Source organism: Periplaneta americana, chromosome 17 (assembly GCF_040183065.1).
Source record: "Periplaneta americana isolate PAMFEO1 chromosome 17, P.americana_PAMFEO1_priV1, whole genome shotgun sequence".
Classification (NCBI taxonomy): Eukaryota; Metazoa; Arthropoda; class Insecta; order Blattodea; family Blattidae; genus Periplaneta; species Periplaneta americana.
Window position 1 is genome coordinate 48,220,833 of NC_091133.1, and position 26,755 is coordinate 48,247,587.

The window sequence follows — 26,755 nt, forward strand, 5'->3', positions numbered from 1 at the left end:
ATTTCAGATGGTCATTTTATTGAGTTGTTTAGTCCATCTCCATATGGGTGCTGTGTTCATACAGTTTGTAAGGAGATGTAGCGTTCCAATGTGACCACATTTCTTACAGGCCGGTGATTCTGTTAAGTTGTAACTATACTTTTTTTTCTTCAATGGGGATGGTGTTATTCACTACACAATATGCATTTTCTTTCAAGTCAAGTGGTATACGTGGCGTATTGACATTTCGCCATATATTGGACCAATGTACATTGTGGAATTTTTCCATGGAAGTTTGTATTGAGTCCTTTGTACGAGGGGTGTTCCGAAATAAATTTCATCATTTTTTTCACACAAACTTTATTGCCAAATAAAAAATACACCATGACATCATGAACTATAAATGCACTATTTTTCGACATAGTCGCCACCGACATTGAAACATTTGTCGTAGCGTACAATCAGTTTGAAGAAACTACCCTGGTAAAACTCGGTGCCCTGCCATGCAAGGAATTGTCGCACAGCCTGCTCCACCTCATCATTGATTTGGAAGTGACGTCCCGAAAGTGCGGCTTTCAATGCAGGGAACAGGTGAAAGTCCGATGGGGCAAAATCGGGGCTGTAGGTCGGGTGATCCAATCTCTCTCATCCGAAGCGACGAATATGATCTTGTGTGAGCGTTGCTGTGTGTGTGTCTTGCGTTGTCGTCCAAGAGCACAATACCTTCACTCAAGAGCCCTGGTCTTGGTGAAGGTGTTGCAGTAGCGTGCCGCATTGATGGTCCCTTCCTGGAGGAAATCCAGGAGAATGACAGCTCTTGCGTCCCAGAACACTGTGGCCATAACCTTTCCTGCAGAGGATGTCACTTTGAATTTTTTCTTTGGGGAATTGGGATGCTTCCACGTCATTGAGGCGGCCTTGGTTTCTGGGGTAAAGTGGTGTACCCATGTCTCATCAGCTGTGACGACTTTGAACATTAACTCATTTCCCTCTCGCGCATATTGCATATTGGTCGTGCTCAGATCTATCACATGCTACATGATGTGCTGGGTTACCAAAAAGTCTCTGCAAGATGGGTGCCGAGAAACCTGACTCCGGATCACAAGAGTGCAAGAATGGGAATCAGCCTCGATCACACGATGCGGTACGCGCGAGAGGGAAATGAATTCCTGTTCAGAGTCGCCACAGGCGATGAGACATGGGTGCACCACTTTACCCCAGAAACCAAGGCCGCCTCAATGACGTGGAAGCATCCCAATTCACCAGTGAAGAAAAAATTCAAAGTGACATCCTCCGCAGGAAAGGTTATGGTCACAGTGTTCTGGGACGCAAGAGCTGTCATTCTCCTGGATTTCCTCCATGAAGGCACTATCAATGCGGCACGCTACTGCAACACCCTCACCGAACTCAGGTCCACCATTCGACGAAAGAGAACAGGGCTCTTGAGTGAAGGTGTTTTGCTCTTGGACGACAACGCAAGACCACACACAGCAAGACTCACACAAGATCACATTCGTCGCTTCTGATGGGAGAGATTGGATCACCCGGCTTACAGCCCCGATCTTGCCCCATCGGACTTTCACCTGTTCCCTGCATTGAAATCCGCACTTTCGGAACGTCACTTCCAAAACAATGATGATGTGGAGCAGGCTGTGCGACAATTCCTTGCATCGCAGGGCACCGAGTTTTATCAGAGTGGTTTCTTCAAACTGATTATACGCTAAGACAAATGTCTCAATGTCGGTGGCGACTATGTCGAAAAATAGTGCAAGATTTATAGTTCATGATGTCATTGTGTATTTTTTTATTTAACAATAAAGTTTTGTGAAAACAAGTGAAGACACTTACTTTCCGAACACCCCTCGTGCAGTGTTGTTATGAAGTGTCGCATCACTATCGCTTGTGCTTATTACTGACCGCAGTGAGGCGAAGACCTCCCTGCTTGTAGTCGTTCCTTATCTGCAATCTGTTCACCTTATACAGATGGCCTTTCCATAAGTACACTCCTACAGCTCGTTCAATCTGTTGGGCAAATTTTTCAGGTAATGGTAAAATTCTTGCTGTGTACCAAATTTTTGCAAGGGCTATGGTATTTATGTGCCAAATTCTTTGTATGATATTTAAATTTCTACTTAATTGTTGCAACACAATGCCCTTTACTTTACCCACAATCTTAGACCAGTTTATTTCTAGTGTTTCATCAAGACTGCGTGTGAAAACAATACCTAAAATTTTAATTTGTTCTTGGGTAGTTATATTTATAAGTGATGCTTCCACGGGCCATTTACCAAGAGGGAGTAAGGATGATTTTAAATAATTTATTTTTGCTCCTGAAGCTTCCATGTGGTAAGGCAACATTTTTTTAATTGGATGTATATGGTTCGGATCTTGAATGAGAAAAGAGATGTCATCAGCATAAGCTCGTACGGTTTGTAGATACTTGTTGGTACTAATGTTTGAAACATAATCGTGTATTAATCTAATACAGGGTTCCATAGTGATAGCGAAAAGTATAGTTGATAAGGGGCATCCATGTCGAATACCTTTCTCTATTTTCACTGGGGTCGTAAGATATCCATTAACAGATATTTTTGACTGTGCTGTTTCATACAAAGCCCGAATTGTGTCTAACATTATTATGGGAGTATTGAAACGTTCTAGGACTCAATACATATACTGATGGTCGATTGTGTTAAAGGCTTTTTCGAGATCCAAAGAAATCAGAGCTCCTTGTTAGTTAAGATGGATATGATAGTGCATAATAGCATTGCGTACTCTTGCCAAATTTTCGAAAATATTTCGTCCAGGAATGCCACACGTCTGTCCAATTTGAATGATGTGAGGTAAAACTTTTTTCAAACGATTGGCCATGACTTTCATTAAAAGTTTATAGTCTGTATTTATTAAAGAAATGGGACGAAAATCTGTAATTATCTTCGGAGATCGTCTGGAAATTAGGACTATGATACCATCGATGAAACCAGAGGGGATCGTATATTCAATGTAAATTTCATTGAATGCTTCTAATAATGAATCTTTAACATACTACCAGTAGGATTTATAAATGTTGTACGTTAAACCATCTGGACCGGGAGCAGTGTTACTTGTCGTGTGCTTCAATGCGTTCTCAATTTCTTGCAGAGTTATTCGTTGTGCCATGGCATCGTGTTGATCTAAATTTATATGATGTTTTACATCCTGAAGTATAAAGTTACTAGCTTCATCAGATGTTGCATCCTCTGGTACAGATGAGTGTAATAGTTCCTGGCTTCATTTAAAAATTGTTTTGTTGTTTTTAAGTCGTCTCCATTGCTGTTCTTTAAATTAGTAATATAATGCATTTGTCCTCGTTGATTTCTTTTACTATATGCTATAGGGCAATTGTTTCTTCTGCAGCCGCAGATAATTGTCTTGCTCGGATTGCCGTATCTTCCATCACTGTCTTGTGAATTGCACAGAGTTTATGTTTAATTTCTTGCATATCTGCGTAGACACATTCTCCCTGAGATTGTTTTGCATGCAATTCCTGTAGTACACTAGAATAAAAGTTAAGAGAATTTTTCCTGTTTTTTGCATGCATATATCCTACAGATTTAAAAAAGGATTGTATCTTGGGTTTTATAAGTTGTTGCCACATATCGCCTTTTGTCAATTTAATTTTTTTAAATTCTTGTCGATGTTTTACTTGATACAATTCTTCTTGAAATTGTAGTCTTGTATTTTCATCATTCAAGAGTGCAGAATTTAATTTCCAATATCCTTTACCATATAACGGTAAGACTTTATCAGTGGTTAATTTCATGATGACACTATCGTGATCAGAGAAGGGAATTGGAAGGACATAAACTTGACGTACGGATTGTATCATTCCTTGTGTGAGATAAAAAGAGTCAATTCTAGACGCCATGTTTTGACGATGAAATGTGCAATTGGTTTGAGAAGGATGTTTCTGCTCCCAGGCATCTTTTAAATGAAGTCGTGTTTCCATAGTATCTAGCGCTGGCGAAAAATTAAAATTTCCAGTTTGATCTTTTGCACTGAGTACACAATTAAAGTCTCCGCCAAAAATTAACTTATGGTACCTATGGCGGAAAAAATATGGTAGTTCGGTTCCAATGAAATGCTCTCTCTCTTGCCGTTTATTTGTTCCAGAAGGTAAGTATGTATTTATTATCAATGTTTCGTTAGCTGTGATTGATGTTATTCTACTGGGATAACACTGGGATGCAATTCTTCTGTAGAAATATGGAATTCGTTCCTATAAACTATTGCGGTCCCTCGTTGGTGTTCGCCAGTGTTTACAACATAATTAAAGTTGGCACCGAGAAAACTAAGGTTGTCAGTATTTACCTCCTGTAATAGTAAAATATCGATATCACTGTGTACTAAAAAAGTCTCGTTACATAATCTGTTTATGTTTTTCCCTGATAGAATTGACGTTGATGGTGGCAATAGTTCTTAATAATATCGCCATTAATAGAATATACACGACGCTGGATTTAGAAAACATTACAATCGTGTGACATGAACCTGCTTGTTGTTTATTGTGTAAGACTGGTTGAACCATGTATCAAAACATTCTTCTTTTTTTCAGCTTGTAGTTTTTACTCGATCGTTGTTAAGGATGTGGTCGATATTTTGTTTTATCTTTTTCGTCTTTAGACAGTACCTTGTATTCCGGAATTAATATGTAGCCGGGGGGAAAAAGGTCTTAAGTCAATTTTTTGTGAAAATGAGAATTTTATATATTCTGAAAGCGGAAACAATTCTCTACAATCTGATAAAACGGTTAAAGTCTAATAAGACTCCTGACTGGATTTATAGCGCCTTACCAAATGTCTAAGTACATTTTGAATCTAGCACACACAGAATAAAGGACTTAAGAATATTTATTTTAAAACGTTATTACTTTTTATATTATAAAAATCTCATTAAAAATGACGTAACACCTTTTTCCTCCCGGCCACATTATTGTTCTTTTTGCTTCATACGCTCTGTTCCTTGTTGTGTTTCTAGCTGTAAGTCATGCTGGGTAGATTTTTTTAATAATTCCTGATAATGAAAGTGTGTCCATTTTTTCCATTGACTTGTCATTCGACACTACAGAATATTATTCCCACTGATGTTCGACTTGGATGCTGATCTTCCCGATGGTGGATCGATTGTCAACAATACAATTTCTTTGTTGTCATGTTGTTTACGTTTAATCTTGTCTTTGACTGATAGTATGTCAGATTCTCTCTCTTCTTCCTAGCCTGATTCCGTTTCTTCTTGTAAGTCCAGTTCCGCGGTGTGTTTTCTCTTAGTCGTACTGTTTTCAGTTTCCATTGCATATGTCTCTTGCGGGGTGTTTATATTATCTGTGTCTTCTTTACTCTGAGAAGGTAAGTGTGATTGAAGGATGTCACTCATGAGTAATTTAGTGTGTCGGGGTTGTATGGGGAGTATAGTGCGTTGTTTCGGACATTGCTCTTTTAAATGAGTTGATTCGTGACAGATGAAGCATGTCTGAACTTGTCCTGGATATGAGAGAGATACCTGATAATTTTCAGTATGGCAGGAATATTGTCTTGAATTTCCATTGAAACTGCTTTTATTCCGTTATTATTAACTCCATTTTTCATTTTTGATATCTAGCACTTTTCCATATTTACTAAGAACTCCTGTAAGTACACAGTTAGGTACATCTGGTGGGAGATTAAACCATCGTACTGTTATCGAATATGTTTCTGCCGCCGATATTGTAACTTTGGTTATTTCTCCCGATTCATACCAAAAGTCTTGAGGTTGTTGATATTTATGTAACAAGTTTTCATATATAACAGGAGACATTACCTTGACATAAATTACTCGTTCTTTGCTATTAAGTTGTACCGTGTCCACTTGATCGATGTTCAAACCAATGTAGTTTACAAGCCAGTGGTGAATTTCTAATGCCGCGGGTATTGTAGCTCCAGGCTCGAAGTTGATTTTCATTGTGTTGACACGTTTATATGTTGACATGTTTACAGTACAACACTATAAAACTGTTCTCGTTGATGGTTATTATTAATATTAATAATTTGGAATAATACACTTAAGTAGAAAAAAAAAACAAAATTAATATCACGTCGTGGTGTAAACAGAAGTAAATTAAGGTTCCACTATAACACTGGTCAGATGCTTATCTGCTACGCTCACAACCTTCGCTCACCGTGTCTCTTAGTGAACTGAGGCTCAATTCCTGGTGTGGGCAATGAAAGAAATTTATCTTCCATTAAAGGAAGTAGACGTTTTTCTTTGTCTTATGATTGTCCGTGAGGTCTCAGTGGAGACCATGAGTCATGTAGATTGATTAAAGTTTACATACGAGATTATGTACATCAGATCATTCCAACACAGCGTTTGAGGACGCTGCCCTGTTCTGCACAGAGGGGGCCTCCACTCCTCTCTGTCGCTGGTGGTGTACGAATGCATGCGATCATAAACTCTTCTTCTCTGTTCGATGATATTCTGCAGGAATTGCTGGATTATGCGTTCCATCAGTCATTCATTCATCCATATGGTGTACTATCGTTTGTGCTTAACTGTTTTGAATAAGAATGAAGAGAAGTGCGTCGACAGTCGGTTCAGGATTTAAACCCTCTTAGGAGGGCCTGTATCTTGTCTAATCTGACGACAACAATGTTCTATGTTTAATATCCATAACAATATACGGGCAAAAACGTGCAACATTAGGCGTCACATTGAAGTTAAGCATTCTGGTACCCACGCTCATATTATCGGCGAAAAGAGGAAGCCATTAATAACAAAACTAATTTTCGAAAATCAGTCTTCTTACTACGAGATAAATATCATTTCAACTAAGTAAGTACTCTAAGGGCACGCTTTCCCACGCATTGACATGGAAGATAATTGTTATGTTTGGCTGTGCGTACCTTTGTGTACACATATTCTCAGCCATGAATCTGAATAAGAATAAAACTAGATTAGGTTTGTCCGATGTTGCGTTGGAAGCGGTATTACGCATGCATTCTGCTCCAAAAATTTTCCCTGATATAGCTGAAATGGAAAGAAATCAAAGAAATGTCATTTGTCTTCCTGTCTACAGAAAAAAGACAATTTTATTTTGTTGTATTATTTTGTAATGGCCAATTGTTGTAATTCTTGAATTCTTCCGATGTGTCATAAAATGTTCCATCCATATATGTACCTCAGTGGCTCACTCCTACACTTGCACGCGTGAAACCCTCTCAGCGATCTGTATTTCGTCTTTCCTACTCACTTGCTGTCTCTCTCTGGGACTCGGTACAGTTCCTCCAAATCCAGGGCAGCCACGCGGCATCGCAGCTCGCTTGGAATTGTCTGATGTACATGACGATTTGTATGCAGTTTGGTTCAAAATTGTGTTACCATACAATTTATTCACTATTAGCCTGTTGGAAAAAAGAATCCACAATTCTCTCGGATTCAACAATGGATTTGATGAATTTTACTTCTACTTCGTTTTTTTTAATAAGAAGAAATTTACGGTGAATATGAAATTCTATTTAGCCACAAAGTTACAGGCAATGTATCAGTGACTATGAGTAATCATGCAATTGTTAAGATGTCTTCAAATCTGTTGTGTGTGTTTATTATACAATTTTAGCAAGATTTAGTTCTACTTTAGATATTAAAGCAGTTGGTAATTTTTGTGGAGTTGAAAGAGCATATCAAATTGCCTTGCCTTTGAACTGAATTATGTAAGATATTTTCATGCTTCCTAACTAAAGTTCCGGGTACAGAACAATATATCATAAAAGAATATTGTTTTTGACAATAATTGCAATTATATTCTGTGAAAACGAAGGAGATATATCAGTGACAACGAATAATAAATAGTTAAGAAGTTTTAACGAAAACACTTGTGTGTTAGACAGACGGACATAATAAATAATACAAATATGCTGTTCCTTGTTAAAACTGGGGACATCATTGTTCCAAGTGTATAAAATTCTGTCTTGAAAAATTATTTCAATGAGAACTATAAATAATAACTGATTTTGATTTAAATGCTTGTAATGTATTTATAAAGCCTAAACACGTTTTTAGTTTCTCAGGATTCAAATTCCCCATTATAGCGATTTAAGACAGGAATCTGAAGTGAACTTCAACTTATTCCTTAAGGCCATAACTGTGACAATGTATAGATTGTATACAATAATAAAAATAATTTGTTCAATTTCTATGTACTAATAAATGGATATTGTGTCTCTAATCGAAATAAAATTACATATCTCTCATGATATTTTAGCACATCTTTCTTAACTGGGGTATTTCTTCACATATTAAACATTCCCCAATCTGATTTGATTATGTCTGCTCCTTTAACTCCCAGCATCATGGACGGATAATTAGTGTGTGCTGCAGGGACAACTGGCATAATCGAAGCGTCTATTACCCTCAGACCTTTCACTCCGTACACCCTCAACCTAGAGTCCACGACGGCATCAGAGTCGGATGTAGGACCCATCTTGCATGTGCCACTGAGGTGCCATATCCCTGTAGCTAGATTTCTGGCAAAACATGCCCAGTAGCTGTCCGAACCGAAAGGCAGATGTTTACATCCGGGTAAAGGCTTATCAAAAACTCTTGAACCGTATTTCTGAAATGCTTTTGTATCGCTAAGCCTCAACAGTGTCTTAATGGCCATAACCTGGGTTTCTAAATCTTCAGGATGCTCAAAGAAGTCATGATATATAAGTGGCTTGTGAGATGGATTTGTATCTTTGAGTAATATTCTACCTCTGCTTTTTGGTTTCAGAGTCAACGGAACTGCTGTCCAAGCATAGTCCTCTTCGTATTGCTTGTAAACAGAGTTATATAAACTGTCGCTAATTCCTAAAGATGTATGAAATGTCTTCTCAGCTGAAATGCTAGCTCCGAAAAAGAGTAGTTCTAAATCAGGATCACCGTCTATACTTGACGGGTTTTTTGTATCGATGAACGCTATTCCCTCACATCCTGCTGGTACAGAAAAAGGGCCTTCGTGACGATGCAAATAGTCTACTGTATGCTTACCATCGTTTATTACTTCATCAAACAACATCGCAACTGACTGGTTTAACAAGAAAGATAAACCTAACGTGCCTGGATGATCCATAAGATTATAACCTACTTTGAGATCCTGTATGACTGAGATACCCTTTTCTTGCAGATGTTTTCTTGGTCCTATACCTGACAACATTAGGAGCTGAGGGGAATTCACCGCACCTGCAGACAATATTACTTCTCTTTTTGCACGAACGACATATTTCTTATTGTTGTTAATGAATTCCACACCATAAGCAGACTTAGTTACAGGATCTATAAGGATTTTTGCAACTAAACTATTTTTCTTTAAGTGAAAATTTTTTCGATTTCGTATAGGATGTAGAAACGCTCTGGATGCACTCCATCTTGATCCGTTTCTCTTCGTAGTTTGTAGAAAGCTGAACCCAGTTTGTGTTTCGCCGTTATAATCCACAATTCGGTGTCCCAGCTCTCTTCCACCGGCAACGAAAGCTTCACCCACTGGAGTTCGATATGAATTGTAGTTGATAGTCACTTCTCCTCCTGTGGAATGGTAACGCTTGTCTTTTGCAAGTTCCGGTATGTTCATATCTTCGATCTCCAGGAAATACGGTAAAACATTTTTAAATCCCCATCCCGGATTACCAAGCTTTTCCCAGTTATCATAATCTCTACGGTTTCCTCGGGTATAGATCATGAAATTTATCACACTAGAGCCACCAACAACTTTCCCTCTGGGATACGAACATTGCTTATTCGTCATTCCGAGACAAACATTATCAGATGGTTCTGTTTTGTATTTCCAATTAACTTCGGAGAATTGTAATAAAGTCGTTAATACAGGTATGTCCATTACATAGTTTTCTTGTCGCCCCGCTTCAATGAGAAGAACTTTCCAGTCTGAAATCTTAGAGAGTCTGTTAGCCAGAGCACAACCCGCAGATCCTGCACCCACGATGACAAAGTCGTATTCTGGGAGTAGCTGTTGTGTGTCTGGAGGCTCTTGACCGAAATGTTTTGATCCCTCTCTGATAAATTTCAATACTCCTTCTGTGAGTCCCCAAGTGCGGTTATTCAAGCTCCTGCTTTGACACATGTTCAGAATGCATATGCTTATCAGCAGTAGCGTCCAGCGTTCCATGATTTAGTTTCCTGAAACAAAAAAAAATTGCTGTGTGTTTAATTCTGAATTAGAGCCCTTAAAACAAAACGGAACACTGCTAACTGTGGCTGTTATTGTTAGTTTAAAATTTCTTGATGAAATAAATAACAAGGAAATCTTCCAATATGTGCATGTCAAAATACTTATTACAAGATAATTTACGTGTAGGTAGAGCAAGGGATATAACTACAGAACACAACTACAAATTTTAAATTACGAAAGCTAGGGTCCCTTGTATTATCCTGCAAGGGGGACTTCCTACTTGGCCTTGTAGGTCAGGGCTCTGTAGGCGACGAGGTGTCCGTTTATGTTACGATGCGATGACGTCACAGAGTTGCTGAGCATACTTTCCAAGTAGGAATTTCGCTTTGCCTCGTAGTACCGTAAATCACGTGTTTATGGAGCCCTTCTGCGCGACTGTTAATCCAAACAAAAAGGAACTTGTTTAAAAATTTAGAATTGGAATTTTAAAAATAGCTGGAAGTAAAAATCCAATAGGTCACATAATATATCCATGCCAGTTAAAAATTTCTCCACTGAATATAGACCAGGGCTGGGCACATTACATGATTCTGAGAAATGAGCGCTGTGAGCTTTAAAGTGCGGTTCTTGCGAGCGTGGTGACGTATGCATATTGTACGTCATTCAGTGTCGGTATAGTGGTGACTCTGCAATATGATGGCGAACTTTGAAGACGGAGCTTCCGCTGTTACATTAAAGCGGGTGATGCACATGATAATGATGATGATAAGTACTGTATCACAGAATATTCTGAAATAACATTAGTAATGCAGTATTTTTTTAATATAATCGATTAAGAATTTCAATATCCAATGTCATTATTCTTTACAACATGCTATTGAATATGACAAATATGTTGGTAATGAACACCATAAATTAATACAACAACTTAAAGAAAATGTTTCTCAGGTACTTTATATCAGAGTATTTATTTGATATTTATATTGCATTATAAGTTATTATACATTTAGTAATATATAATTTTAAATTATACAAGTATTATGTTATATCATAGTATAGTATGTTATACAGTTTATGATATATCATATCATATAATATCATATCATATCATGTCATATATCATATCATATCATATCATATCATATCATATCATATCATATCATATCATATCATATCATATCATATCATATCATATTATGTATTAATAGGATGACAATAATGCACTTAGTGAATCGACTATGAGAATTAGCTACAAAATTTGCCACGAAATTGCAAAGGAATTGAAAACATTCAACGAAGGTGAATTCATCAGGCAATGTTTAATTATAATCGCAGGTGAACTCTATCCACAGCAAGTAGAGGAAGTGGAAGCCATACGCCTGTCTCGTAGAACCGTGGTGAGGAGATTGCAGTATGTGCGTATGGGTTATGTAAATAAGCCTAATGATTTGTGTGTGTGCATAGAGCGAAGTTTATTCCAATAAATTAATAAGAGTGTTATAAAGTTTGTACTGTACAATAGATTGATGTAATATCCTTATAAACTAATATGTACTAACAGACTGAGTGACTAGAACAACCGTGGCTCTTGTTATATTAATGCAGGGAAGGTAGCTGTAATGCGAGTCCGCCACTGCGTGAGCGTTCTGCTCTGGCTTGGAATTGAAGTGCCTTGCGGAGCGAGAGCAGCTCTGGCTGACTAAATGGAGCCGCTCTCAAGCCCGGCCCTGATATAGACCAATAATATAATAAAATTTCTGTGTCAAGCGTTTCGAGTGATGCATAGACAGGTCCGTCATGCACATCGTCGTGTTATCACGTGTGTAGGTACTGTGAAATTTACTTTATATGCCATTTATATTATGTCTGTGCCCTTCAAATAAATATTAGACGTGTTTTGTTACTGTAAACGGAGTCTTATTGCACTTGTGCTGGTACTTTAGGTTATTTCAGTTCATTCGGACTTCAATTAATTCGGTGAACTCGTACCCTTATAGTCCGGATTAACGAAGTCGATCTGTGAAGGTAAAGCGTTCACTACATCGCATCGCACTCCTCGTACGAATCGCACGCAACGGATATTTTAAGTGCAGTTCTTTCACTATAACGTCTCTACCGCATCGCCTCATTGGATTCCCTATCAGCTATTTAAAACATGACGTCGTACGATATTGACATTGCTGAAAAAGAGGAGTTTGAGGTTAAGGCTATTAATTATGAGTATTAGCGAATAAGAATTTTTAATTCCTTCATGTGTCTTAATTGAAGAGGAAGAAACGAAAGAGATGTTGGTTACATAATATACATATGTGAGACACGACTCGATTACTGTTATGCAGGCATGCCAGAAATCAGACTCTAAAAGTGCAGTTACGTGCGCGGATCACCGGTCTGTGCAGGTTGCATCAATCAAGCGTTGCTCTTACCCGTTCTTAGCTGGAGGGGTGTACAATATTCTATTCTGCGCTTGTAGGGATGGATTAAATAGACATTTGGACATTATAAACACAGTTAGCAGAAGGAAAAAAAAGCACAGTTATTATCATTGTCTATATTTGACAATTGTAATACAAGAAACTTCAGGCTTACTCAGTTATACTTCACAAAGTAGTGGTTTGTAAAGCATAATTTATTAATATGATTTTTATACAGTATTTGAAGGGAAAATATATTACAGTAGTTTCGAAACAACAAGAAACGAACAAGTATTTCATTTTACGTAATAGGTACTAATTATTTTAAAGTAATAATTCTCCAATTACCAAATATTGGTCAGAATTACAGTCAGCCCCCCTGAAAGTTTGAATCTCTATTATACTAGTATGTCTGTGTTTATCTATCAGGATGTGATCTATTTGATTGTGTGCCATTCCATCTGGAGAAGTCCAAGTATATTTATGTATATCCATATGGGGAAATTTTGTACTCTTGACAATTAAATTTTTTGATGTGGCAAAGTTGACTAACCTAACTCCATTGTCATTAGTACTTAGTGTAGGCTCTCTTTTCCAATTGTAGGTTTAAAAATATCCTCCCGTCCTACTTTAGCGTTAAAATCTCCCAATAAAACTTTCATGTGATATCTAGGTAAATGATCAAAAGTGTGTTCCAATTCCTCATTGAAGCTATCCTTTATATGGTCGTCTTTCTCTTCTGTAGGGGCGTGAGCATTTATAACTACGATCTCGCACCATCTATCTTTAAGTACTAAATACGATAACCTGTCACTGATAAATTCGACCTTTTTTACTGCTGATTTTATTCTTTTATGTACAAAGAATCCTGTTCCTAATTGCTGATTAATGTTTCCTTCCCTATAATACAGCAAGTAATCGCCTACTTGTGATATGCCATTTCCATCTAACCTAACCTCTTGTACTCCCACGGAGTCTATTCTATATCTAGCTAGTTCTTTTGCTACTAATGTTACCCCTTCTGTTCTATAAAGACTAGTTACGTTCCATGTACCAAATCTTATAACCTTATTCCTTTGCTGTGGTCGTGCCGGAGAATCAGTCCCATTCCGAGGCTTATTTGAAGGATTCGTAACAAGCTGTTTTTACGGTGATTGGTTGTTAGCCCTTCGCCCAATCCCCAAGTTGGAGGACCATCCCTTATCGGCTGTCCACGACTGCTTATTCAATATATTCGCAGCTACTCTCCATAACTGGAGGCCGTCTCCTCTATCCGCAACCTGAGGACGCGCCATGCCGTGGTGATAGGGACCCACAATACATAATCATATTAATAATAATAATAATAATAATAATATATTATTATTATTATTATTATTATTATTATTATTATTATTATTATTATTATTATTATTATGTACAGTAATGTGTTCAGACTGTCAATGTTCATTAAGCCCACTTGACACGTCATATAATATGATGATCTCCTCTTCAATACTAGAGGCCTTTCAGCCCTCCTTGTGGATAAGGAAATAATTTGTCCTGCAGCAGAAAATATTTAAATACAAAAGTTCCTACGTTGTTGCCTACTAGAATTAAGTAAAACACGTGAACTCTGCTAGAACATTTCAACTGACCGGTAGCGGCTAAGGTTAACCGAATAACTTCGGTGCTCCGCTGCCAAGCACATAAACCGATAGAACCGAGTAACTCAACAGTTCCACTCGCTGCGTCCCCAGCTCTATTTTGGTATCCCTGCTGTAATGGGAGCGCCTCAAATTATGTAATTCTTCGCAATTTTCTACAAGCGAAATAAGTTTTCCGTTTGCCATTTTGGCGCGGCACTGAACATGACACAACATAATAGTAATAATTGAGCAATTAAAATTTATTTATTAAAGAAGACCATGATTGCACGTATCGGAAAAGTTGCTAATCCGAGAAACGTGGACGGATTTGCCGAGAGCCTATGCGTACGATAGGTTATAGTGAACTCGGTTACGTAACAATTACAACAGAGTTTGTATTTTTCCGATCCGTGCGATTAGTCGGATGAGTGCGATACGATGTAGTGAACGCTTATCTTGAGCGTCTGGTGTGCGGACGTCTGTTTGCTCCGCTCCCATCAGCCTAGTAAAATTAATTTATAATCTTGAACAGATTTATCTGAAAATTAAAAATTAATTGTAATAAAATGAATTCTAAAATGAACGAGATTAAGTTGGTTCAGAAACTTGGAATATGTAAGCGGTTTAAAAACAAAACTGTAATTAGAGACTGAAATGCCGGGTATGATATAATGTTTATCACCCAACTGTGCTCAAATAAATAATAGCCTAATTTCCAACACATTTATGATGACTTTAATGTTTGTTGTAATGTCGAAAGGAACAATCATGAAAACATCTTGATAAAGATAATGATAGTAGTAAAGACAGTGATAAACATCTGAATCATATTTTGGAATAAAATTACATAATAATAAATGAACTGCGATTTGAAATTGAATTATTAAAAGGCAAAATTAAAATAATAGAAACAATAATGAATACCGCACTTTCCGGGATATTTTGACAGTTTTGGCGGCCACTTTGACACTATGCTTTTCAAATGCAATGTATTGTTTCTTGTTGCTGATATAGTGTTCTCAGTGCAGTATGCAGGTAACTATAAATTTCTGGAATAATTGTTCCTTTATAAGCTCCCGTACATAATCTTTGTGCGTAATTATATTGCCAGTTGGTTTAGTATGATACTGAGTTTCTAGTTATGTTGATATGACAGTTTTAGTTCAAGTTACACTGAATGAAGAAGTTAATAGAAACGTTTACCTAAATTACAATGGTTCGATATTATGAAAGTAAGCCTGGAAGTCGAGTATACGAAACCTATACTAGGGAAATTCTCGATAATACTTAGAAGACTGTAGAAAATAACCAGATATCAGAAAAGAATGCGGCGAAAGTGTATAGCATAAATACAAGTACACTTATGTACAAGATACGGAATGATCACCCTTGAAATGCAAGTGTCCCAGCGTTTTAACATCAGAAGAAGAAAAATGTATTGCTTATACATTGGGAACAGTTTGCATTGACAAAAGCTGTGTATGAAGAGTTATGAGCAAATTTGTGAAGTAATAGAATAAAAATATTCTCCAATGAGAACATCATGTTTTTTTAATAAATTATTTTGTAACGCTTCATCAACTGCTACGGTCTGAATGAGATGAAGGTGATAATGCCAGCGAAATGAGTCCATGGTCTAGCGTCGAAAGTTACCCAGCATTTGCTCTTAATAGATTGAGGGAAAATCCCGGAAAAAAACCTCAACCAGGTAATATGTCCCAACCAGGATATGAACCCGTGTCCGCACGCTTCATGGTCAGGCATGCTAACCGTTACTCCACAGCGGTGGACGGAAAATAATGTTCCTGGTAAATATTTCATGGAAGTATTTGCTTCCAGAAATTGTTTATCCATGAGATTGGTAAGGATAAGAATTGGATTCGCTGCGGTGACATGCAAATCGTGAATGTGTGATGTGTGCAACAGGCGGTCAAGAAATCTATATTATGAATGTGGAAAATGTGAAGATGAAATATGACAGTGATGCTCTATATGTGTTTCAGTATGATTTGTTCAGTTTAATCTCTATAATTATAATTGCCTCTTAATTGTTCCTTGCAGTTCTTACATTCCGCTTCTATTCATTCTACTCATGTGCTCGTTTCACTAGTTTTCCTTCCTATAAACCCTTCCAATGACTTTGACTGTGTTGCATTGTTAATAAAGTCCACAAAAGTCCAAAATAAGCAATGATTTTGTCCTCTTTTAAGTATAAATAATTTTAAGGAAAGAAAATGGCATGCCAAAGTAACCCCAAAACTTTGACACCAAAACTGGGAACATTTTACTACATTTAGAATTACTTTACAAAAATCATACCATACTAGGTTAATAACCGAAAGATCATTTGGTGTGATTAAAAACATTTTGCATTTTATAAACGAAAGTTACAAGAGTTACATTAAAAACTCTTAAAACTATTTCAAAGTGACCCCGGTTTATTGTACTTAAAAAAAGGAGTATGCTGGTAGTGAAACTTTCAGTGTTTCATAATACAATTTGCTTTAATAATATCGACATTAGTGTTAAATCAAATTCCACTAAGACTAATAAGCTATTAATCAAAGTAAGACGAAGAATGTCGGCAACAAGAATGGTAAACAACCAGGGTGCTATTCATAGACATTTCTCTAGCTCTTGCTAAGAGCGTGCTAAACTAGCCCCGGCTATCAACTGGGTACTTGTACGGGATTCATATCATATCATATCGCTAACACTGGTTTATGAATACGAAAAACGTAAGTTCGCTGATCATCCACCGGAAACCTGCTCTCTCGAGCCAATACTGAAGAGAATGACGCATATAAATATCTACACCAGACCTCCATTAAGTATATGAAAAAGACCCAACTCCACTTGATTAATAACTATAAAATATTTGATTTTTTAATAACAATATTATTATCTTACGTAAGTTTTGTAGTTATATGTTATATAGCCGCTACTGAGTAAATTATAGAAATGAAGATCTAATTTAAGATATTCTCTACATCTACTTACACAACCCCTAAACGTTTCACTTTCATATCATCAATATAGCATTTATATGTATAATTAATGAAAAATAGTCACATCATGGCATTAAGTATAATCAAATTTCTAATGGTAATAATGTCATCAAACCACCCCAAGTTTTGTAGATTTTAATGTCCAATACACAGCTGTACTCAAAAAATTACACACCGTAGAATCAGACCTGTAAATTATTTTGGTAAGTCCTGAAGATTTTAATAACCAATTGAATTTGAGCTCTAAATAAGTCAGCAATCCTGCAGGTCATGGCATCCGTGTAATATCCTATTATTTATTGTAGTGTGTTTTGTTTTATATTGAAATGCAATGAGTTCTGAATACTCACAAAAGAAGGATTTTGGAAAATAGGAAAATTATGTAGGAAAACTAACGCTTCACTGAAAGTTACTATTTTTCTCAAAATCCTTGGTTTCCAACCTACAAAATGACGGGTCATTCATTAAAATCCGTTGAGCCGTTTTTCCGTAATTTCCAGTACTAGTTCAAATGATATATATAGATGCTTTGATTACTGATTATGCTTGTATTCACTCACAGTTTTTTTTTTCAGCTATAAAACATTGTTACGGGATAATCATGTTTCCTCCAAGAGCTTTTTGTATTACAGAATAGAGCTGTTAGAATAAAATTGTATGTAGAGCTCGCCATAATGAGCATTGTAATCCACTTTTCATTAAAAGAGGTATTCTTACCTTGCCCTGCTATTTGTGTCATGGGTTGTTTTTTATATTATGTCAGGAAAAATGTTGATAATTTAAAAAAGTTTCATGATATTGATGATCATTTTACTTGTAGAAATTATAAAATACAGAGTGAATACTACATTCCGTCGTCAGAACATGCTTAAAATATTATAGGAACCAATACTCTATCTTGCAATTTTTCCCAAATGTCTAAAGGGGCCAAGAATTATTACAGTGAATAACTGTTCCGTATACACGGGTTTAAGCCCGGGCTTTAACTGCCACATGTCATCGTCGAGCATCCTGCACTTTCAAATTGCACTTTCGTCATTTCAAGCATCGCGCACACAGGTTTGCTAGGATTTAGTTCAAGGCCGGGCAACGGGTAGGTCGCCCAGTACGCTTTGAAAACCGGCGCACAGTAGTTCGAATCGCTTAAAACCAGGACAAAAGTAATAACTCCTTTTCTAATGTTCATATTAACTTGAAATTTGGTACACTTATTACTAATAACATTTGTGCGAGATCGTGCGTATTTGCTTGTTTTCCGCACAAAACCAATACGCGGTAAGTGTGAAATACCACATTCAGTATTCCCAACGTAACACACATAACAATTTCCCTCTTCTTACCGCTTAAGAGATATATTCATTTTACTCCTTTAGGCTTTTAACATATTATTTTTAGAGACGTTTAACATAGTAATAATTATAAATTGGAAACTTACCACTGCAATTTCACCTAAATTGCACTGTTAATTATTGTTTTTAAATATTTGCAAAAATTAAGTAAACTCTATTACTCCAGTAAAGTTATTGCATTCGTGATGCAAGTAATATTAAGGAAGCCGTGAAAAAATCAACAAGATTCCAGATGCCGATGCTATTACTGCAATATGTTATATAAATAATATTGTTAAAATATTAAAATTAAAAATAAATCATTACATAACCTTACCGTTTGTTTTAAGTTGCATTTATAGACTGAGGGGAAAAAAGACAGACTATATCACGGCCTGCTGGAGTATAGTCAATACAGAAAAAATTTTATAGCAACAATGTTGAAGATAAATATTTAAGTTTTTAAAAGTTGCCGTCATTGAACAGAAACCAAAATGGAGATTTCATTGCAACTAATTAGAAATTCCTCTTTCAGGTATGTAATAAACGATCTTCGCACAAAATAGTGTACGATACACGAGCGGTATGTTTGTTTTCATGTTCTCGGAAATTAAAAAAGTTCATCCACGTTTCGCTTTTTCAATCTTTTCCTCGAACATGAAAACATCAACATACCGCTCTTGTAACGCATATTACTATTATCTGACGTGTGCAAATTTTAATGATATTTGGAAATGAATATCTACTCCTCTTGAGGGGTGAGATAATTATGCTTTCAGTAATAAGGGCCAAATTAGGTATTTTTTTGCAGAAATCGATAAATTCCATAATTATAGTCATTTTGTGTACACGATTTCATCAGCAACCCCTAATATAAGGGTTGAAAAGTTACATAAGTTATGTAATCCACAAGTTTATATTATTAAAATTATATGTAACCTACATATAAATTATCCAATTCAATTAAGGATTGTATTTTTCTGGATGAGTACATTCTTTCATTTAATAACATAAATAATCAGTTAATATTTTCGTAGTTTTGTAGGGGTATTCAAAATGTTACGTACCATTTAATATAACTTATATGAACTTGCACAGTTGTAAATACCATTATAGTTTTGTGCTACATTATATTAGAATATCTACATTTTATACATTTTGTTTTCAAGTTTGTGACTAAGCAAAAATAATTTATGCATTTTGCTACTTACGAAGGTGTTGAGCATTTGCATCTGAGAAGTGTGTATTGGATGCACTGAGTAGTTTTATTGTTGTAAATGCAGACAAGTTGAAATACAGAACTGTCTGAAGGTCGCAGTTCAAACACCAAGAGTGATTCGGATTTAGAAAAGAAAGACAAAGTATTCTTACGTGATAAAGTAAAGAATTTCTAAAGGAACTTAGATCTCCAGCCTGTCACTCGTCCCCTCTAGCTGATGTTTCAAATTCGTCGCTTTCTTCCCCCTTCTCTTCTTCGGATATTATCAAAAAACCAAGCACTTCCGAAGATATATTAAATTTTTATTTTCCTTTGGTAGTTTTTTAAAACTGGAAATTAATAGGTCAGAAGTCAAAACTAACCTGGTAAAGAGGTCTAAATTGTCGTCTCGTTTTGAAATTCTTCCAATAAAACTTTCTCGAAATTTTGTCACATCTTAGTTTCTAGGCGGCCGGGTAGCTCAGTTGGTAGAGCAGCTGACTACGGACTGGAAGGTCCGGGGTTCGATCCCAGGTGGTGACAGGATTTTTTCTCGTTGCCAAACTTTCAGAACGGCCCCGAGGTTCACTCAGCCTCGTATAAAATTGAGTACCGGGTCTTTCCCGGGGGTAAAAGGCGGTCAGAGCGTGGTGCCGACCACACCACCTCATTCTAGTGCCGAGGTCATAGAAAGCATGGGGTTCTACCTCCATGCCCCCCAAGTGCCTTCATGGCATGTTACGGGGATACCTTTACCTTTTTTTACCTTAGTTTCTAAACTGAATGGCATCTTCTAATAATTCTACAACCGATAAAATAACTTAGTTGCCTGCACAATTACAGATCCATGAAGAAGAATTTTATGTACTTGGGTGGCATACAGCATTGACATTTTGAAAAATTTCCATACTTACTATCATTGATAACACTTTTCAGAAGAATAAGAAGAAGAAGTAGAAGATATGTCTGTAAATGGTAACTAAATTTGTTATCAGTCAGAATTTTTACGAAGATCCGTGGTTTCGCTGCAGTGCCTAATTTTGTTCTAATGCTGATAATATTGAAGGAAAAATCACATTCTTATTACACTTTCTAGTGATTTTGTGCTATGACTGACCAAATTTAATTCACATTTGTTCTTTATATATTGCACAACATATTCTTCATGTTGCACAAGAGTCTTATTACTCTTTTCTTTAATTTTCTCGTACATTTCTTCGCAACTAACACGTAAATTCATTATGCACACATTATACAATGACCTGAAACCAACAAAAGTCCTCTGGATATGGAAAAAAACTAAGGACCTTTGTTGTTTACTTCAAACAAATCACTCCTCAGTCTTTAAGTACGGTAATCAAACATAACTCTCGGTAAGTGCGTATGGCGCGACACGTGTTGACGGACCAGGCGCAGGGATATGATTTAGAGATCGTAATTCGCAGTGTTGCGGGGTGTTGCAGATGAAACCTTCAGTGACAAAATTATAAATTTCTACCAATATATATATTCTATTCCTTCGTACCTGTCGTCTCGCTTCACTTACCTTTCTTCCCACCGTAATCTCAACACACGCTCTCGTCATGAAACAATACTAACAATACCATCCCATCGCACCTCCTCATACTCATCTTCTTTCACAATAGCCCTGCCAAGACTTTGGAACTCGCTACCTGCTAGCATCAGGGACTGTCGAAATAAAATTGAATTCAAACGAAAACTTACTGGGCACTTGGTCAATGATTGATTTCTTGTAAATAGTTTCTTTAATCTATCACAAAATATTTCAATATTCAGTAATTTCATCACTATACAATTTTGTTATTCTAGATTTAATTTGTAATTCAGTAAATATAAAATATTCTTGGTTCTCTATGATAAATTATCTAGCTTTAATTATTCAGGTAATATTTTCGTACTTTGATTTTATTGTAATTTAATTGTAAATTTAATACTAATTGTAATGTTATTTGTAATTGTAATTATAAATTTAATACTAATTGTAATGTTATTTGTAATTGTAATTATAAATTTAATACTAATTGTAATTTTATTGTTCTTATTATAGTTGGAATCTCCTGATAGAGGGGCAGAGAAGGCCTGACGGCCTTATCTCTACCAGGTTAAATAAATAAATACTACTAAATACTACTAATATTTCAGTTTCACGATGTACACTTCTGCGTATTTTTTTTAAACTCTAAAACAATTTTGTTTTTTCCCTAAAACACGAGCATTAAATCTTGATTTATTATCAGTACTTAGAAACAAAAAATACTGAAAACTGTAATTGTTCGTAATACATAAAACCATAACACAATCACAAAAATATACTTAGCATTTTACTTTGCATGATTAAATCAGACACAATGTTCAGAAATCACTTATAAAAATTCAGAATTAATCAGGAAAGATTTGTGTCACTTTTGCCCATAAGTATTGATCAGAATCTTTGAAGTATTCTCCGAAAAACACTTGGTCTTATCAGAATGACTATTGAAGATTATTATTGTGGTAATTTTGTGTTTTTAATATGAAGTTCGAAAAATAACTTTCGTCCGGCTTTTTAGCGATTCGGACCACTATGCGGCACCTGCTTGACATGCAATGTAAATATCACGTGCTTACCTTATTTCACAATGCGAAACAGAAACGTATTGTAACATCGGTTTGAACTGGGACACTGTACAGAGAATTCGCAGGACAGGACTTGAAAACAAATTAAATACCTACAGTTATCTTCTTCTCACTTCTTGCCAAGAGGATCCTATTCGTTCTTGCGCTGAAGCCAAGAAATCCAGTCATTTCAGGAACAGGTAGGCTTTCCTCGAAGAAGGCATTTACTATTCACTTTGTTTATTTGGATAAATTTAAATATTATCTTTCACAAAACAGTTTAGAATATAATGTACAGTATATAAACTTATTCAATAGCTCCTCTATTATCATTAAGCATTTATCTATCCTGACATTCACAGGGAAGGCAAAATCGAAACAAATTAAACCCCCTTTATAATGTTAATGAACGTTATGTTATCACGTGGTGATGTTCTACTTGTGACGTTTCCACATTATGCTGTAATGTCATTTGGCGAACTAAACCAATTCAAATTCGAATTCAAATACTGTAATACATACTTAACATGTCATTTTACAAAATGCTACAAATATGTCTCTCAGTAATAAGGAGGATTTTTCTTCGTTAAAAATTTATATTGATGGATTGAAAAACATATATCTTTAATATTTCACCACAGAAAATATTGTGTTCATTGCGGAGATTTTCATTTTTGGCATCAGAAATATATTTTCATATACTGGATAGATTAAATGTTTTTATAAGTCAGTAATTAAATAAATGAATAAGGTAAATATGAAAATTAGATAAATAAATAAATAGGGAAAGAAACAAATAAATCAATAAATAAATTAGTACATATTTAAATAATTAAATTAGTAATTAAATAAATAGGTAAATTAGTAATTAAATAAATACCGTAAGTAAAAATAAAAATGAGTACATAGGAAATAAATAAATTATAAATAAATCATAATGAAATAATAAAGTAAATAAACAAATAATCATGTCTGACCGTGAAACGATTGCGTCCGGGTTCAAATCCTAGTTTGGACAAGTTAGCTGGTAGAAGTTTCTTCCGGGATTTTCTCTCAACCCATTAAGAGCAAATGCTGAGTAGCCTTCAGCGCTGGAGCATGGACCTACCTCGCTGCCATTATCACCTCCATTTTATTTAGACACTAGGTAACAATAACAGTTGATAAAGCGTCGTAAAATAAACCAATTACATTATATAACTTACAGTGGATAATCGTTATTAAAATGCTACCACCCATAACACCAAAATCAGGGAATCCTAAAACGTTCTAAGTCACTATTTTTACGAAATTGATTTAATGGCGGGAAGTCATTCTTTGAAGGTAAATACAACTATGTATCCAAAAATATTCAAGTCTCTTTGTATGGTGATATAAGGGTTCTGTATTGCGTAGTGAAAACAAAAACGTTCAGAGTCAGTGACACAGAACCATTTTGTTTCCATTGGCCAGACTGACTCAGAAGTTTTTTGTTTGTATTGGCTAGACTGTTCTCCCGGTAAATTGAAACGGTGACAAATGAGTTTGTTTTGTAAGATTTCAGTGTTAGTAAGAGACTGAAAATGATGAAGAAAATATAAGGAGAATTAATCAAACAAAAAAGTTTTATTCACGGCTTCAGTCTGAGGTATGTCCTGACAAATCTAGAGATCAACATCATGTTCTTGCCATTGCATTCGATTATATGCAGAACATTTCATTGCCAGTTGTCCCTGTTCAAGGCACTTTTTGTCTGAGACAGCTAAATGTCAACTCATTCTGCATTCATGATGTCAAGAAAAACCATGCAACTTTGTACATTTACAATGAAGTCATCGCAAAAAAGGCCCTAATGAGGTGTGTTCTTTCGTTTTTGAATACCTTAGCTCTGCCCTAAATGATATAAAAGAAGGTCATGTTTACTGTGACAACTGTGGAGGTCAGAATAAAAGCCACGCTCTTAATAGTGTATTTTTGGCCTTCACAGATTCGGAGAGATTTGAGAAAATTGAACAATTCTGTCCTCTCAGAGGGCATTCTTTTTTTCCCTATGATAGGGATTTCGCAATCGTCAAAAGGACCATGAAAAAACATGACAGATTTTACAGCATGCATCAGTTGACCAAAATTATTATAACTTCAAGTTTATCTAGAAACTTTACAGTGGTAGAAGTTGAAATATGTGACATTAAAAATGTTGAAGACTGGTGGAAAGAGTTTTACAAAAAAACATGTGTATCCGAGCAAACAAGAGGGCGATAGGTACAGAAAAAGAAACGAAGTGCAATTTGGTGTAAGTTCTGTAATGCATTGTACTTATGATGGTGACACAGCTATTAAAGGTACCATAGTCACAAGAAGCCACATTGATGGGTTATTAGTAAACACGCATAAGCTATTGCACAACAGTGACCCTCGACCATCTTTTCCAATGCGATTAGCGTACGAGACAGGTAAAGTACATATAAAACCCCAAAAAGTACAAGACATTAGATCACTATTGCCATATGTACCTCTAGCGTACACGGACTTTTATGGAGTTGTTAAACTTGCCCACTGGAGGCGTAGATAGCGGCGCGTAGGAGAAAAAGTTGATTAAAATAATAAAAATTGGCCTAAAATACGTTTCTATCCAGTACACTTTGTTAAAATGTGAGTTTTAGTTGACACTTTTGTTCGTACACATAACAGTTTATACAAAATAAATATTCCATTAACAATTTTTCAATTTCTTATTAATTTTCCTCAAAGTAAACTAAAAGGTTCTAAGTCAGACACCCTAATTTGATTTTTTTAGGTTTATAGAAGAAAAAAAAAGGTGATTTTGGTCATGCTTTAGCTCAAGTTTAGGTCATATATTAAAATGTAATTTTTTCATATTTTTAAACAAACCCTGAAAGTAAAGAAACAGTTTTTTTTAGTTTTCCAAAAAACAAGGTTGGATGACTTAGAACGTTTTAGTATTCCCCGATTCCAACATTAAGATGACTATCTTTATGTTCACTAACATAATCACTATAACGTCCAACATTGTCACAACGTTTGCCAGAACTATTACGACTAAGCCTATACTCTCATTGTTGTTTATTTGAACGTAGAAATAAGTTATTCCATTTTGTAAAATTTCAGCCTAAGTGTAATAGGTTAATAGGTGTTTTACTTTTCAGATCCGTTGCTCAAAATGTGGTAGTACTACCTTTCCTACATCCATCATCATCAATATAAAAGCCACCATAATCACAATCATATAAGCTGCCAAACTTAACAATATAATAAAGCGGAGCCTACTATAATAAAATATCTTAACTTTTGTTATAACTGTAACTTCCAGGTGGCAGACGAACTTCTGGGAACAACTAATTAGAGAAAGTGTAGATTCCAGAGGAATTGTCATTATACGATGTGAAATGTAAGAGGATCTAATGTAATATAACTGCTACAATTGAAGGGTTCAGAGCCATAGTGGGCCAAGCGCCATTTACTAAAAACGGAGAAAGCAAGGGTTAGAATTAAGTGCATACCATAGTTTAATGAAGATTGACATATCATTTAGTTTTAATGTCTATACTTTATATTACTTGCTATACGTTGAATTATGGTAATAACTTCATTTTAACCCTTGTTTTCTACGGTTTAATAAATGGCGCTTGGCCCACTATGGTTCTGAACCTTTCAGTTATCCGATAGATTTTTTAACGAGGGTGAATTTGTATAGTTTGTTCACTCCACGCACCGTGACAACACTACAATCACTGTAATAATCACCATAACCTCAAACAACGTCACTAAATTCACTAAAACCACTGACACTCCACTATGAAGTAACCTTGTGTAACAATACCTGTATTTACTAGGAGTTAGGATGTTTGTAGCAGAAGTTATGAAGTTTTGGTTGTTTGCTCATAGTTAAGACATAGTCATTAATATTAGTAACACTGCTTAATTTATCTTCCCCTTTGTCCGCAATTCGGAATATTCAATTCAGTTAAATACATTTTCATGTAACTGTCTAGAATCTAAATTTTAATTATGTCCTCATTAATATGTTACCTTGAGTTTTATACATGTATCCCAGTTTGAAGTATGCAGGCCTATTTCCAAGTGAAGCTCGAGACGAAATAGTGGCAGGAACTTGTGCTAAACGTATTTATATTCCCCCACTTCGCAAGAAGAAAAGAAATAAGAAGCAGCATTCTTGCCGGTCGTCGACTCGCTGTCCTCTGAGAAAATAAGGCAGTACGAGTGCAGCCTACGAAGCATTACTCTTCAAGCAAGATCTCAGGGTCTCTGTAATTGGCGGTGTGGTGATGTTAGATGCAGCGAGTCCCCTGCGGTGGCCAAGTTATCAGACCTTCAGTCTGTTACGCAGACGATCCGCGTTTCAGTCCCGGACATACCTGGAGTTTTCATTGAAAAATTCATGTCACA

The 26,755-nt window shown here is 35.9% G+C and overlaps 1 protein-coding gene across 1 annotated transcript; it reads right to left on the reverse strand.

Moving 5' to 3' along the window:
- Positions 1–1,665: 1,665 nt before the first annotated feature.
- On the reverse strand, positions 1,666–26,509 carry LOC138693328 (glucose dehydrogenase [FAD, quinone]-like). The gene is made up of 2 exons (XM_069817227.1): positions 26,378–26,509; positions 1,666–10,164 (listed from the first exon to the last, which is right to left on the reverse strand). Exon 2 carries the CDS (start codon positions 10,151–10,153, stop codon positions 8,282–8,284), a length of 1,872 nt encoding a protein of 623 aa, XP_069673328.1. The 5' UTR covers positions 10,154–10,164; positions 26,378–26,509; the 3' UTR covers positions 1,666–8,281.
- Positions 26,510–26,755: the final 246 nt, after the last annotated feature.